The 16,637-nt window shown below is 34.6% G+C and overlaps 1 protein-coding gene across 4 annotated transcripts in view; it reads left to right on the top strand.

Moving 5' to 3' along the window:
* Positions 1-16,637, top strand: part of Spock3 (SPARC (osteonectin), cwcv and kazal like domains proteoglycan 3) — a 373,684-nt gene that overhangs the window by 144,111 nt on the left and 212,936 nt on the right. For 2 of the 4 annotated variants that reach the window (XM_021169486.2, XM_021169485.1), the window contains exons 3-4: positions 4,270-4,278; positions 4,380-4,425. In XM_021169486.2, the coding sequence (XP_021025145.1) occupies positions 4,270-4,278; positions 4,380-4,425 (55 nt within the window). The remainder of the gene's footprint in view (positions 1-4,269; positions 4,279-4,379; positions 4,426-16,637) is intronic. The other 2 variants (XM_021169488.2, XM_021169487.2) reach the window with 1 other exon arrangement.

The following is a 16,637-nucleotide window of genomic DNA, read 5'->3' on the forward strand; positions in this document are numbered from 1 at the left end:
CTGGGGCTTATTCTGGCTACTCTAAGTGGTTTATTCTATGTGATGTGAGTTTTATATTTTTTTCTTTGTCTGTGAAAAATGTCATTTTGACTGGAGTTACATTTCAATATAAATGTAGGAATAAGGGCACAAATGAAAGAAACAGCTAGTGTTCAGATTCAAACTTCTCCATATAACCAACATTACCTTCATAAAACCAAGCTAATATGTGTTATAAATACAAACTCTTTTGATGTTTCTGAGTGATGTTTATTCCTAAATTCAAAAATTGCCCTTTTTTTTATAAGAAAACAGGAAAGTTTATGGACATTAATTATCATTATTTTATAAAAATGTTATAAACAAAATGAAAGCACAGATTTTTGGAGGCAAAGCTAAATAATGAGAAATTTATACAAAATTTTATATCTAGCTCAATAGACTATCAAAAACAGAACTTTGTAAAAGCTGTCAATATTATAAAACATGAATTTAGAAAATCTGTTACTGATAGCACTCTTCTGTTATATTTTGCTTCAATATTCTTTCAATGTGTCCCAGTAATTCAACATCAGTGTTTTTGAAATGAATTTTATTTCTCCTAGAAGACATTTGTCAATATCTGGTGGCTTTTATGCTTGACAAACCTTGAGGGACAATGCCTTTTTATTTTTTTTTACTAAGGCCCAGGGTGCTGCAAATAGCTTACAAAGCACAAAACTGTCCATTGTTCTCGACACAAGAAAGAATTATGTGGATTGAAATACTATGAATACAAATGTTTTTGTTGAAAGCACACACGCACACACACACAGACACACACACACACACACACACACACACACATCTCAAAATAGAAAGAAATTCAGCCACTGCAACATGAAGAAAAAGACATTTTAAGTGATACCGTAGCACATTTTACACATAATACACAACACATTCTCTTATGTGTATGCTTTCATGTAAAACTAGCAATTACTTTTTTAAAAGAGATGAAATTGATCAAGGTCTACTGTTAGCTATAGTAAATACTTACAGGATATATAATATACTATGTGAGATTTTGCAAATGAGTGACAATCAGTTTTTTTTTTTCAATAACTCATGTTTGGCTTCATTTTTCTAGAACAAAGTTTATTCAATTGGGAGCAATTTTTCTAGGTCTTTACTAAATCCCTGAGTAGCAGGTTTTGCATCCAAATTGAAGACAAGGAAAAACTTGTGTTCACACAAATCCCTTTGAAGGAAAAGAATTGTGGTTGAGTAAACACTTCTGTAAAAAAGAAGTACATGTGCTATCCATCTTGAAAAACTTCCAAGGTTTAACAAAGTCAAAACATTGTCAAAAACTAATGAATAAGTAAACAAGGAAAATAATGTAAAAGTCTGCAGATGGAAGAATACACACACACACACACACACACACACACACACACGCACAAATATGTGTAAAAGCAACCCATGTAGGGAACTCCTTTGCTGTCACGTGCAGATGTCATGCTTGAGACTTACACTTCTTATCTTCCAGAGAATTCTAGTGACATGTTTGCATAGCTATCAGTCCAATGGGACCACACTTTCCCACAATAGTCTGTAAATGGTTAATTACATTAGACTGAGGTTAAATGTTACCCATATATTCTCCTTTAAAACAGACTTTGTTTATGAGAATAAGAAACACTAAAAGGTTTTGTTAGTTGTCATAAGATATCCAAGGGAATTAGCAAAGATGAGACGACCTTTGCCAAGGAGCATCCGTATTTGGACACTCATAGTCTTGATATTCTTTTGGTATATTCATATCTATCTATCTATTGATCAATCAATTGATAGATAGTTACATAGATAGATAGAAAATAGACTGTTGTTCAAGTCTTTTTTACTGAGACTGTTGTAGGTGTGCTCAGATATAGTGTCTGTCAGGGTTTATAGGAGACTTGAACACACAGCTGCACTATTCTCTTCATGCATTAAATGGAAAGCATTCAATATCTTGAAGCCGGAAAATGTAATTTTAAAGGAAAGAGGTACTAAATAAGGATGCTATACTCTTCACATTGAATTTGAATGTTAAAAATATATTTTATTTTATTGTTAGTGCGTGTCTCTGTGTACATATATCTCTATAGGTTTGTGTAGACACAAGATCACTTCAATAGGAGTTCAGATGAGGATGTCAAGTGCTCTGAAAATTGAAATGAGGGTGGTTGAAAGGTACCAACATATCCGGATGCTGAAACCAAGCTCTTGTCCACTTTAGGGCCAGTAACTACTCTTAACCACTTAGTCATCTTTTTGATGCTGGTATTTTAGATTATTATTGAAATAATTTAATTTTACCTCTAAGTTTTTCAAGAAATATATCATTCAGTAATTGTTTTTAAAGAGACATTTTTTTCAAAGAATTTAAACAATCCATGTTTATTTAATTACCCTGGGACACTATTGTCCCTTAATCTAATGTTACATAATTTAGAACAGATCCAGTTAGTGCAAACTGCCATCATTTGTCCCTCTTAATATTATTTGAGCACAAAAAAAAATGACTTACAAATATGGCTCTTAGGTATTGTTCTGTTCTTTCATTTGGCATGTATGGGTAGCACAAAACATGGTCGTGAGCAGTTATAATAAGAAATTAACTTTAAAATGAAATTTAACTTGGAAATGAGTTACTATTATAATAATATTTAACAGTTGTGAATATTTCCAAAATTAAAATAAAAAATTCTATATACTTCTTTATACCAATAAATGAATGAATCTCTCAGTCTTAGTCAGAGAAATTTCTCTTTACCATGAAGAAAATTCAGGTGTATGTGACTTCAAAGAATACTGAGAAGAATTAGCAACTGAGTACTGTTCATCTGTCAGTAGGATATTCATAAATTGTCCTTAGGCTTAAGGGCGGATACCAACAGAGTAGGAAGGTAGGATGTAAGACAGAAGACAGGGAAGATCTGTGCAGTACTGTCATGATGGAAACATCTCATAGGTCTGCACATGACTGCTGTCAGCAGTCATGTTGTGAGTCAAGAGCTTACCTTTCCTCATGTAAATAAGAGCTAATTATACTTTCTGTGTGAGGATTGACAGTATTTTCTAGTATGAACTGGAACACTGCTGAAATCCCTATATTAAACAACAACAACAATAACAAAACAAAACAAAACAAAACAGAACAAAACAAAACAAAACAAAACCACCACCACAACCACTAACAACAAAACATTCCCTAACCTATGGTCACACATAGGCTCCTGGTTAAATCTTTGGCTACAAACTTGAAAAAAAATAGAAAAAAGGACATGGATATGGGAGAAAGACCTGGGCGGGAGGTAAACTACTGTAGGCGGGAATGAAAATAAGACTGGCTGACTGTGAGAGTAATCAGGATGCAGTGTATGTTTGTGTGTTTGTGTGTAAAACAAAGTAATAAAAGAAAAACTTCTGGTTTGTCCATTTTATAATATATGAGTTTTTTGGCTTTTTATCTAAGTGAGTGAGTCTGGTTGTATGCCTAGGAATTATTGCAAATTCATTATGATATGTTTGGTTTCTTATATTATATTATCTTTTTAAAAAAGAATGTAGTCATTGGAGTTGCAGAATCATTTTTATTTATGATTGATGACACATATATGAAGTACTCTCCAAAGTTTTAACATCTATATGAGGTCCATTTGGATTTGCCTTTTAAATTTTTTTAGTTTGCATTGCTCCAATTTTATGTTGTTCGGTTACATTTACTAAATACATAATAAATATATTATATAGGTTTCCCCATATTAAATATTTAAACATTAACCAGGATTTAATTAGGTGTGCATTTTCTCAATCTCCCAATTGCATTTTGATGAACTCTTGGTTATTCAATTAACGTGTGAATGATTTGCATAAAGTCTATTTATACTCTATGGGCTATTGCAGAATCACTTGATATTTTCCCTGTTATATTAATGGATCCATTTACTATTGTACCAGTGGGAAATGAAGTCCTATAATTGCAATCTAGTAAGATACTTTACAGCTTATTAGCTTAGGGGTAATTATCTGCATGTTATATTGCACATTGAATTGCAATTGAAAGTAGCTCATTATAATATTTAAGAGAAGTAGCAACAAAAATAATTAAATTGTTACAGTAACCCCTGGCTTCCAATGAAAATGAGTACAAGTGTTGAAATACTTTTCTTTAACTTATAAACAACATGTTCCTTTTTGGTAACTATTCTTTTTCTCTTGTTCTTTTTCTTTTTACTTTTGTAAATTTGCTGCTTGCCATTTCAGGAAGTAGAGGTTCGTATATTGCTTCTATGTTTCCTATATTTTTTATATTATATTAATCCATGCATTTAATTGATCATATATAACTAAATCATGTTCTTTTCCTCCCTTAGGATGATTATTTCCGCACTTGGAATCCAGGAAAACCATTTGATCAAGGTAAAAATTAATTATTTTAATATAAAAATATTTAAATATTCATAATTGCTATACTTTAGGAATACTATGCATTGCCTGTTTTAAGATAAAAATGCTAAAGACATAAACACATATGCAATAACTATGTTATTTTAGTATATAAAGTTAGAAAGAAGCTAATTATGTGCATGATTATGTCAGAATGGCATATACTTTTAGAAACGTGGTTTAGATAAGTGGTTAGAGATTTTTAACTTTTTGCCATCTCTAATTTTATTGACTGTTACAAGGTACTTATCTAGTTTACCAATGTGGAAGTAGATTTATTTGTGCCAATTTTCCAAAGAAACATCTATGCTGTCTCCACTTTGATTGATTAAAATATTTCATTTAAAATGGAATACCCTTGGTGCTTACATTCAGCTAAGGCCTTAGAAAGACCTTAAAGAAAATGCTAGACTCTAAATACTATTCTCTACCTCACAACCCAGAGCTTGCCTCTTCCTAGCTCACCTGAAGAAGGAAAGCTCTACAGACCAACAAGCATGTGCCATGATAATGAGAATATCTAGCTCATCAGAATCTGAAGAGCTTTGCTCACTAGATCCTGTGACTTTATATCCAGAATGAGTTTTTAAATTTTTAGAATATGAATTTTATGCCTGAGAGAATATTCTTCTCTGCACAGCACTATCCAGTGAAGGACTGTTTAAGAATCTGTCATTTTCCTATAGATATAATGAAATAATTAACATCTGTCATGTAGAAAATGAAAGCTGGTTATGGGGCATTTTCCTGGAGGTTCAAGTCTAGGCAAGAGAGGCCACTTTGAAATTGGTACATAGGAAAGGATAACACTAGGGAGCAAATCATTTATATCACAAGCAGGGACACCAAGAGAAGAAGTTGGAGGGTTCAGTGTTCCCTGGCCTACTTTCAATGAGTGCCTCTCAAGGACCTACGCATCTCCACTTGTTAAGCATCTATTGCTCACAATTTTCCTTGATTGGAAGACAATACTTTAATGCTTTGATCTCTAGGGGGATAACTAATATCTAAACTAAGAACTTATATCTAGAAATATTAGAATGGTAGTTTAAATAATCTGTAGATCTGGATGTGAACCAACATCATGGCAATGGATTTAACATATGAAGTAAGCATTTGCACCCCAGGCACGCTTTGAAATTAGTACTATATTATTTCCTTCCCATTATATTACTAGAATACCCTGGTACTATATATTGTGTCTTCATACCAGGATTTAAATAATTTATTTTTCTGTTGGTTTATCAGTAAACCATGCCAATGTGCTAAGAAACATGCAATGAAAGCATGCCAAGCAGAATGAAATGCATTTATACTTTCTCCTTGGAAAATGAAATTTTTATGGTGGAATTATAAACCGTGACAACTGGAACTTATCTGTAAACATTTAAACTTGTCATTCTTGGTAAGTGCTCTTATAATAAAGATCCCTTGTGGGAGGCGGCAGGAAATGTGTGTTGAATTATGACTATACTTTACTTGTGTAAACCTAATTATCATAGGAGAGGTTACTACAAGCAAATGTACTACAAGAATGACTTAGTCTTTAATGACAAGTGTTATAATAATGTCTTATTAAACATAAATCATAGATGTTATATTTAAGGATTTTATAATGTGATATTAGGTAAAATTTATGAAAAATTCTAATATAATTATTACTTATAAATAAAATATATTAGTTTATTTAACCATTGCAATAACTCATCAGAATTCAAGAAGGATATTGAAGAACGGTAGTCAACTTCCTGCCCATGTGATAGTTCTCCAAAAGAGAAGAGTAAGGGTTTGAGTTTGTGAATTAAGACTGCTGATTCCAGTACCCTAACTTCTTTGTGCTATTGAAAATCATCGATTAATAATAAAATGTAAGAACTGGATTGGAGTTGATATAATATCATTAGCATATATGGTTCTGATCACAGAGTTCTGTGGTATTCAGTATGTTGTCTGTTTCTATGCCTGCCTGTAATATACACTGAGCAACCATCTCTTTTCCTACAATCAAAAAGTCGTATTTTTGAATTAAATAAAAACATGTTTCTATACCCCAGGCCTACAATATTTTCTCTTCTATCAACTCTAAAATGTTGTTTGACAAGGCCTACATTAGTAATATTTAAAAACAAACAAATGTTATCATAGTTCAGGATCATATTATATTGAGATATATGTTATCACTATTTGTGAACCACCCTGGGAGGAAGAACATTTTTCAATCTTCCATGAGACATAAATAAGACAGAATTAAAATATATTAATATCTAATGCATTTCTAATTTCTTCAGTTTTTTCAATGGGGAACCATTTTTAAAAGCTAATTGCTTGGTTGAATACAAGATAAAGTAGAACAATTCTTATGGGTGTTTAGTATAGTATATTTATGGATAGCTATAAAATACAAATATAAGTAGACTTCTCTTACTTTGTAGATATGAGTTACATGTTTTGTTGAAGGAATGAAGAGAAATTTGTGTTATTACATTTTTATTTGTTGCCATTTTTGCCTTTCTGCTGAAATGTTTTTACTGTTAGATATCACTTCCATTTCTTTATCATACTTCAAAATCTTTCTGTGTGCATGAATAAAATATAGACACACATAAAAATTATTTTGTATATATATATATGTGTGTGTGTGTGTGTGTGTGTGTGTGTGTGCATGTGCAAGTGTGTGTGTGTGTGTGTGTATAGTTTATATATGTGTACAAATATATGTATATTCCTGTTAACTAGTTTCTTCTTAATACATATCTTAGGTTTCACAGTTTTCCCAGTAACAATTTTAAAAAATCTCATTGGATACTCTTTTTACACTTTACAACATCTCTACTTTGCCTTTATATGTAGTAAAATAAATAATTAGAATGCTGGAGAATTATAATAGTTTTGCGTTTTTAAGTAAAATCATTTTGATGTTTGTAACTCCGCTTCAAAATGAAATAAAATACAGAGATGCCAAAAATAAACTGCTTTGCATTTCTCCATGTAGAGTGCTCTGTGCTATTACTTCCCTTCATTAGTGTGGTTAATCATGAGTTGACACAACTGAAATCAACTGAAAAATAGTTTTAATGAGGACATGCATCTTCTGGAATAAGGCATAGACACTGTGTTCTTTATTTATTGGGAAAAATTAAGGAGAAATTCACAAGTTAACATAGAGCAGTAGCAGAATCCATGTTTAAAAAATTTTAGTAATGCTTTGCATATATTCACAGCAGGTTTTAAGGACAAACATGCGCATCTTTCTCTTAACCTGCCTTGTCTGTGAAATCACTGGAATTTTCAATAATATTTCCTGGGGGTGTTTAGAGAATCTGTTTTATCTAAAGGACTATATATGGGCAAGTAATCTTTATTCAACATCATCTCTCTCTCTCTCTCTCTCTCTCTCTCTCTCTCTCTCTCTCTCTCTCTCNCACACACACACACACACACACACACACACACACACACACACAGAGAGAGGGGCGGGGAGACTCATACAATGGAGTGGAGTGAAAGATGTAGGAAGTAAGTATGCTACCTGTATTGCCCTAGGTTTCCTATTATACATATTAGTTACTTTTCTAGTGGCTATTATAAATCACCTTAGGAATCTCATTAAAGAAAGCAGGATTATTTTGGGTAATTGTTTGAAGGTGTAGTCCATCTTTGCAGGGCAAAATAGCCTTGCTTATGCTGAGGAGAGAGAGCTATGAATGCTGGTGCTCAGTTCTAATTCTCTGTTTTATTTTTTCATGGTTTCCAGTCCATGAGTAACTGCCGACCAAATTCAGAATGGGTCCTTTCACCTCAACTAACCAAATTTAAAAATTTGGTATTTTTTGGTCCAAAAGTTTGTCTTCTATATGAGTCTAGATTCTGTCAAATTGACAACCATTAGTCATCACACCACAGCAGCTTGGATTCCTTCCCTAGGAAATTACTTGAGAGTCAATTCTATTTAATAGATTTATAACTAAAACCTAGATATAAGCATATTCATGTTTTTTGAAATTCCATTTTCATATGATAGCTATGCTTCCCTGTTTTGTAAGTATCTAGAGGTGTAATTGAAGTCACGGCACAGAACTGTAAATGTCATAAATACTCTTCTGTCTTTGTTACAATTTGTACATGCCATGTCCTCCAGAGTGTAGGAAATACCAAGTCTTCTGTGTGGAGGTAAAACCCCTACTGCATTATTACATTGGGTTTGACTGAATAGATATAAAGATCAGGCACGTGAAGAAGCTATGTCTAAACTTAAGATGCTTAAAAACATTGTGAGGACAGTTGAGGGATTGTTAGCTATGGCAGAGGATGAGCCACGTTCCGAGATTAAAAGGAGTGCAGATGACAAAAGTGCTTCCTCTATTTCAAAGAACTTTCACATGCCAGCCATGTGCTCGTCCATCATTTCTCTTTTCCTTCCCACTTCTCAGATTTCCTGATTCTCAGTAGTTCCATTTTCCTGCAGTGTCTTCCAAGATACATCCATCATAGCATAGATTTACCCTGCTAGTTATCAAGATCAGGCTACAAAGCACATGATGGCAGAACTCCATCTGGAGCCTTTTTCTCATCAATGGGAATATCTATTCATATACTTATTTCTTTCTAAAATCAAAGAAGTTAGGTTTTGGAGCAAATAGACCCCAAGATTTGTATTCCCTTTCTTTAAAATTAGTGATGTACTTGAAACACAGTTTCTCTAGATTGGATTGGATATATTCAAATGCATTGATTACAATTTGTTTAAATGAGTGTTATTTCTTTCCTATTATAAATTTGGGCATTTCTTACTAATATTCTGAAACAATAGGCTAGTCTGATCTGTTTTCCACAATAGAGGCATGGTGTGTCACAATAGGACTTTGTGTAAAGACTTGGAGACTCTTGGTTCTATTTTAACAGAAATACCAGTGGTCTATCAAAATTCATTGAGTTAAATATACAAAGTTTATTGCATTATTTTCTAAATGGTTTTCTATTATTTAAAACATGAATCTGAACCACTGTTTAATGAGAATAATTATCTGATCAGTTCATATGATTTAATTTAAGATGTTTTTAGCCATTTTGAACAAAATAATTTTAGATGATAACAAGTATATTTATTCATGTCCTTTTTTAAAAAAACCAATATCAACAACCTTGTATCATAATAGCCTTCCAAGCTCCTAAGGCAAACCATTCAGAAATTATATTCAGCTGAGGTACTAGTATTTTATGCTAATATATTCTACTTCATATTTAGAACATTTGAGAAATGTTTTCTAGTTGGAATGATAATTTTATTTCTTCATGTGGACCTTGTCTCTTTGTTTGCATCGAATCTAAAAGGTGCCATATTCTACATATTTTTAATAGTTTAACCTACATATAATTGTGTTTGATGTCAAAAAATATAACAAATTTGTAAAGCACATCTGGTTTGGGGTCATAAATTTAAATTCAAATTCATCATACTTCATTTGTTTTATAAGGTGTTGTCCTGTACAGGTGTGCAAGAAGTGAAATTATGTCTATTTCTTTCCCAGGAATTTATGTATTAGTAGAGTTTGAATCAAATTTATGGAGCATGGGGTTGGTCATATTTGCGCTGAAAGCACGTGATGATTTTAGAAGAAAATATCTTACTATAAATCTTGTTATTCAAGCATGGTTCATATTCACTGTGGCTATAAACTATACTTTATTAGAAACTTAAATGACCAAAGAAATGATTCTAAGCCATGGATGTACAATCATTTTAAAAGTAAAGGCATATAGGTCTGGTTTCTGAATATTTTAGTTGCATTTCATTTGTATACTTTTGGTTTTTAGACAGTCTGAAGGCACAATAAGGAGACACCATTGGCCTCATGGGTGGCTAACTTATCTAATCAGTGAACTTTGTGGATAGTAGTAAGGTAGGAAGTGATCGAATATACCTGACATCAACGTTTAACTTTCATTTATGTCTGTATTCCTATACACACACATATCCACACAGATGAATATGTACACATGCATAAATAATGCATACATTTACATACAACAGATGTGAAATATGTTTAGTGATAGTAGATAAAGATTTGAACATCATATACACATATCATTATCTTTGGAATATCTCTACTGTAGAGAAAGTCTGCATTTACACCTAGTTTGGAAACATTGTTAGACTCATTCCTTAAGTATGTAGCAAGTTGTGGGATGGAGTGAACTATCTGTGCTTGGAAAAAGTTACAATGAGTAATAGAGTTTATGACATAAAGAATGTTTTAGGGACATGAAATCTTCCTCTAGAACAGTCTTGTATACTTTCCATTCACAAACCCTAACGTCACAATTTTAACTCTGCCTCTAGGAATGCATATGTTGTTGGGATATTTAAATATTGGGCTGAGGCTAGGAAAATGACTCATGGGTATAGGTACTGGCTGTAAAACATGAGAACCCAAGTGAGGAAGCTGAAGGAGATGTCGTTCCATATCATCCAAGCCCCAGCCTTTCTACCTTAAGTAGGTATCTAAGTTGGAGGCATAGTTAGAAGGCAACATTGTTCTGAAACAATAGAAATTACTATAGCAACTTGCCTCAGAAAGAAAGCTAAAAGATAACCTGTAATTGCTGCCTTTTTCAACTCCACTTCAGTTCCCAAATAAGGGGACTCCACTAGCAGGCTTATTTGTTTGTCAATAAATGCCTAAACTAGAAGCTAGGCTGGTTCCCCTATTACTCAAATTATCCCATTTACTCTAATCTGAGTTCAGCCACATGGCTGGCTTCTGCTGAGTTCCATACATCTGACCCCAGAATCCAGATGCTGAATCTCTTCATATGCCTAGCTATCTCCCAGAGTTCCTCACTCTTTGCCTTATGTCTCACTTTATCATGCTATGTCAGCTCATTGATCATCAGATTTTTATTGACAGGTGATGCTTCCGTACAGCCCAAAAGAGATTCTATAAGAACCAGCTCATGCAAAACTGTGGTTTTTAAACCTTTACCTGAATGCCTTGTTGCCATACATGCCCCTTTATGAATGCACACACACACACACACACACACACACACACACACACACACACACAGAGACAGAGACAGAGATGAGACAGAGAGACAGAGAGAGACAGAGAGAGAGACAGAAAGAGAGAGAGAGAGAGAGAGAGAGAGAAAGAGAGAGATGCTCTATGCTAAGCAGTAAATTGCTTCAGCATCAGGTTTTTTTAAAGTCCTATTTAAATTCTGGCCTTCTTGGTATCCTAGTCTACACTAGTATAATGTGTTCAGGATGATGATGATGTCATAAGAGCACAACATCATGATATTCATATCCTAGCAGCAGCTGCAACTAAATTAAATCACAGTAGGGAAATAATGGGCAGCCCTGCTGAGCGTGTCTGCTAAGCATGAACAATAACAAAATAAAGCCATTATTTGTAATTGAAGAATTTGTATGTTTGCATGTACTTCTCAATGAAAACTAAGAGGAATAAATCTAAATCAACTCAAAATATAATATAACTAGCCCCTTAGAATCTTAAGAAATAAATAATGAAAATAGAGCTCTTGTCTGCGTTTTACAGGCGCTCATTAAAAATACAGATTAGAATTTCTAAACTGGAACATAAAAACAAGTTCTCATAAAACTTTCATTAAAAGGTGAGTTCCGTTCCTTTGTCTTTTTGTTTCTGTGATAATGAAATGGATGCAGCCTAGATGCAAGAATACTAACAGGATTAAATATGTTCTTCATGAGACTTCTATGCTTTACCTTAAGCAGGCTTGTATGCTCACAAAGGTTCAACTCTGAGCCCACACTCTCTGTTCAGGGTTTATAAAGGCACCTTGCATGATTTTTATATTTGTACAATTGTATTAAGCAAGTCACAGAAAAGAACACTAATATGAAGAGTGTAGTGTGTGAAGCCAATTAACTTAGAGCCTCATCCTTTCCTTCAGGGTTGCTTCCAAGCTCAACATTTTCCCTATTCCCTTTCTGACCAATGGATGCTAATATCCCACTTGCTGTGCCCAACAATATTACAGCTCTCATGCTGTGCCTTGAGATCTAATTTATAACAGCTTCATATTAATTACATTAATCCAATTAAATGATAAACTTTGTATTAATGAGTTAAAGCATGTGTGAAAATGAGACTCTTATCTTTCTTTTACATAATTACCCTTGTGTCCCAAATTGTAAACTGCTCAAAACCCTTTATGTTCTTTAATAATGTTCAGTTTGGCTGTCTCTGGTTTATAACTTTGGACTGCTTTTTAGCCCTCTCCTATTGTTTGTTCAGGTTCTCTGCTAATTCATTGAATCAATTTGGTACTTACTCTTTCAATATTTAAATTTAACCAAATGTGTGTCTTATATTGCAAGTGAAAAATAAATATAGAACAGCATAAACTCTATAGAGTCTGGGCTACATAGAGGAATTCTGGATATATAAGATATTCACAAGGTTACCTTATCTTTTACCCCTTCCAGGTTCAAAAATATAGACAAGTGTCAGGCTAACTTCAGGTCAAATATTGACCTTATTTTGCATGGGTAGGGTAAAGGATTTATTCACCTTGCAGCTTATAATCTCCATCAATGCAGAAAGTCAGGACAAGGACTCCGAACAGAAATCTGGAAGCAAGAATTGATGCTAAGGCCATAGAAACATGCTACTTACTAGCTTGCTCTTTGGAGCTTACTCAGCCTGCTTTCTAGTAGTGACCAGGATCATTAGCTAAGGGGTGACACTGCCCACCGTGGGATTGCCCATCCCACATCAATCTTCAATCAAGAAGATGCACTGCAGGATTGCCCACAGACCAACCTTATGGTATCATTTTCTCAATTGAAGGTTCTCTTCCAAAATGATTCTAGATTGTATGAAATTGACATAAAACCAACTAGTAAAATTTAACTATCATCTTGAAAAATATGTACAACACCATGAAACCAAACCCTCCCTTATATTAATATTAATATCATAAAACATTCCCACATCTAAGAGTTTACAGCCTTTATATTTTAAGCACTTTAAAAGTTTAATCTCTCTAAACACTTAAAATTTTTTTTGAAGTTCAAATATTTTTTAAAATTTTGCTTTATACCTAGGCACTTCAATTCAAATTATTGGAACATATGTTATTCACCTCTTTTCTTATTATGATAAAATATCTGAAGAACATAAAAGCTTAATAATGGAAGGTTGTGACCTCACTTTCTGTCCATGAATATTTGTTGAATTGAAACATCATAGAGGATAAGTATTATTAAGGAAAGAAAAATTGCTGCTTATCTCCTGCTGTGTGTGTTGGGTGTGTGTGTGTGTGTGTGTGTGTGTGTGTGTGTGTGTTCAATGGACAGGATATACCCTTTAAAAGTATACCCCAGTGCCCTATTTTCTTCAATCAATCCTTACTTCCTATATACAAATGTACTCTTCAATTATAATATTATCAGTTGGTTGATTTATGATGAAGTATTGTAGGGCATTCTTGAGCTGATTGTAGTTTAAATAAGATATGGAAACTTCTATATAGTTTGAAGCCTTTGGCCTTAGATTGGGGTAGTCTCTTAGCTAGCCCATCTAAACTTATCTGGGATTTTTCATCCATTCTGTGTTTGGATCAGTTTTCTACTTCTCCTCCTTTTCTTTTCTATATCCTGCCCCAGGTCCATTGTCAGCTATTAATTATATAAAAACCTTGTCTAGTCTGACCCAATAAGCTGTAAGACAATGTCCCATTCATCTCTTAGAATTGAATTTAGGCTAGGAGGGCTACCTGACCTTCATCTAATGGTCTGTGAAGAAGGACAAACATTTACATATAGAAAAGTGGAGATGGGCCATAGAAACAACAATACCAAAATCCTGCCAGCACTTAGCTCTCTGTTGGTACAGATTTAACAATTGAAAATACAGGAACACAGGAGCCTGCTATGACTGGGGTTCTATCAGTACCTAACCAATACAGATATAGATACAGCCAACCACTGGACTGAGCCTGGGGACCCCAATAAAAGAGCTAAGTGAAGGAGCTGAATGGAATTCAAAGGAACCCCACAGGACAAACAATATTAATTAACTGAACCACTTAGAGCTCCCAGGGTCTAAGCCAACAACCAAAGAGTGTACATGAAGGGAGCCAGGACTCCAGATATATATGTAGCAGAGGATGGGAGGGGACATCAATGGGAGGGGAGGGAGACTCACTGTCCCCAGCATAGGGGGATGCTAGAGAGGTGAGGCAGAAGTACTTGAATGGGTGGAGAAGCACCCTATAAGAGGCAAACGGGAGGGGGAGAGGGGTGTCTTCAGATGCTACAACTATGAAGTCTCATGAACATGTCTACATAACCATGAGCTGAACAAAGATAGCATTAACAGGCAAACCAAAGTGGTGGAGAAAGCCCTCTAGGCATCAGTCTACATTGAACTACAGGCAACTAAGGAGTACAAAGTGCCAGAGAAATATTCTTTCCTAGGGAAAAACATATGAAAAAGTGTAACATAAAAAAATAAATAAATAAAAAAAAGACTAGGCCTTTATTCCCAGGCTTATGAAAGTGACATTTGTGACACAAAGCTCCAAGGCATGCTAATAAAACAGATAGCAACATCCCTCCACCCACCTACTTCCTGGGTTCAGGGAGTGTTTGTTAAGAAAAAGGTCACCCTGACCATTGCTGGAACCCCCTATGCAAATATGCTATTCTTGGAGGTTCATAGAAACTGTCTTGAGAAATAACCACACAATTATCAGGTAATTTTCCTCTTGACTTCCTTGTGACTTCCACTTCCTTGTGACTCTTAATTGGCATTTTTGGTATTTTCCAATAACGCCCTCCCCACCCCCTTGAGTTGTGGGGTTTTTTTTCCTTTAAATACCCCCTTGCTCAGCTACTTGGGGCCCACGGTCCTCTAACCCTGCTTGGTGTATGACGTGGGCCCCAGAGCGCGCCTGGAATTAAAAAGTCCTCTTGAGGTTTGCATCAAGGCCGATTCTTGTGAGTGATTTGGGGTGTTGCCTCTCCTAAATCAGAACTTCAGGGAGTCCTCACTTTGTGGGTCTTTCACATACAAATTACGTATACAGACTGAGTAGGTTATATATATAGATAGATATACACCTATGCATGCCATGACAAGTGGTTAAAACAGAGGTTATGGATTTGAAAGAGAACAAGGAAGTGCTTGGAGAAGTGCTTGGAGGGGGATAAGGAATGGTGAAGTGCAATTATAATATAAAATACTATTACTTTATAATCTCAAAACTAAAAAAAAACTAGTAAATTAATAAAAAAAAGCTAATAAAATGAAGGGTTATTTGTCCTGTTGTTTAGTAATTATTTCTTCTTAATAAATGGCCTTGTTAGGCATCAATGGGAGGAGAAGCCCTTGGTCTTGCAAAGATTATATGCCCAAGTACAGAGGAATGCCAGGGCCAAGAAGCAGGAGTGGGTGGGTTGGGGAGAAGGGCAGGGGGAGGGTATAGGGGACTTTTTTAGAGAAAACTAGGAAAGAGGATAGCATTTGAAATGTAAATTAAAAAAATATCTAATAAAAAATTAATATTTAAAAAAGTGAAATAGTCCTTTTTGTAACAGTGGAATTTACTAAAAATTATGCTTTATAATAGACACATTTATATTTTTCAATTTCTTTTTTTTATTTTGTTTTTTTATTAGGTATTTATTTCATTTATATTTCCAATGCTATCCCAAAAGTCCCCCACCCGCTCCCCCACCCACCCACTCCCACTTCTTGGCCCTGGCGTTCCCCGTTCCCCTGTACTGAGGCAGATAAAGTTTGCATGACCAATGGGCCTCTCTTTCCACTGATAGCCAACTAGGCCATCTTCTGATACATATGCAGTTAGAGACATGAGCTCTGGGGAGGGGGGGGGACTGGGTAGTTCATATTGTTGTTCCACCTATAGGGTTGCAGATCCCTTTAGCTCCTTGGTTACTTTCTCTAGCTCCTCCATTAGGGACCCTGTAATCCATCCACTAGCTGACTGTGAGCATCCACTTCTGTGTTTGCTAGTCCCCAGCATAGTCTCACAAGAGACAGCTCTTTCTGGGTCTTTCAGCAAAATCTTGCGAGTATATGCAATGATGTCAGCATTTGGAAGCTGATTATGGGATGGATCCCCGGATATGGCATTCTCTAGATGGTCCATCCTTTCGTCTCAGCTCCAAA

The sequence above is a fragment of the Mus caroli genome, chromosome 8, assembly GCF_900094665.2.
Source record: "Mus caroli chromosome 8, CAROLI_EIJ_v1.1, whole genome shotgun sequence".
In the NCBI taxonomy this organism is placed as follows: domain Eukaryota; kingdom Metazoa; phylum Chordata; class Mammalia; order Rodentia; family Muridae; genus Mus; species Mus caroli.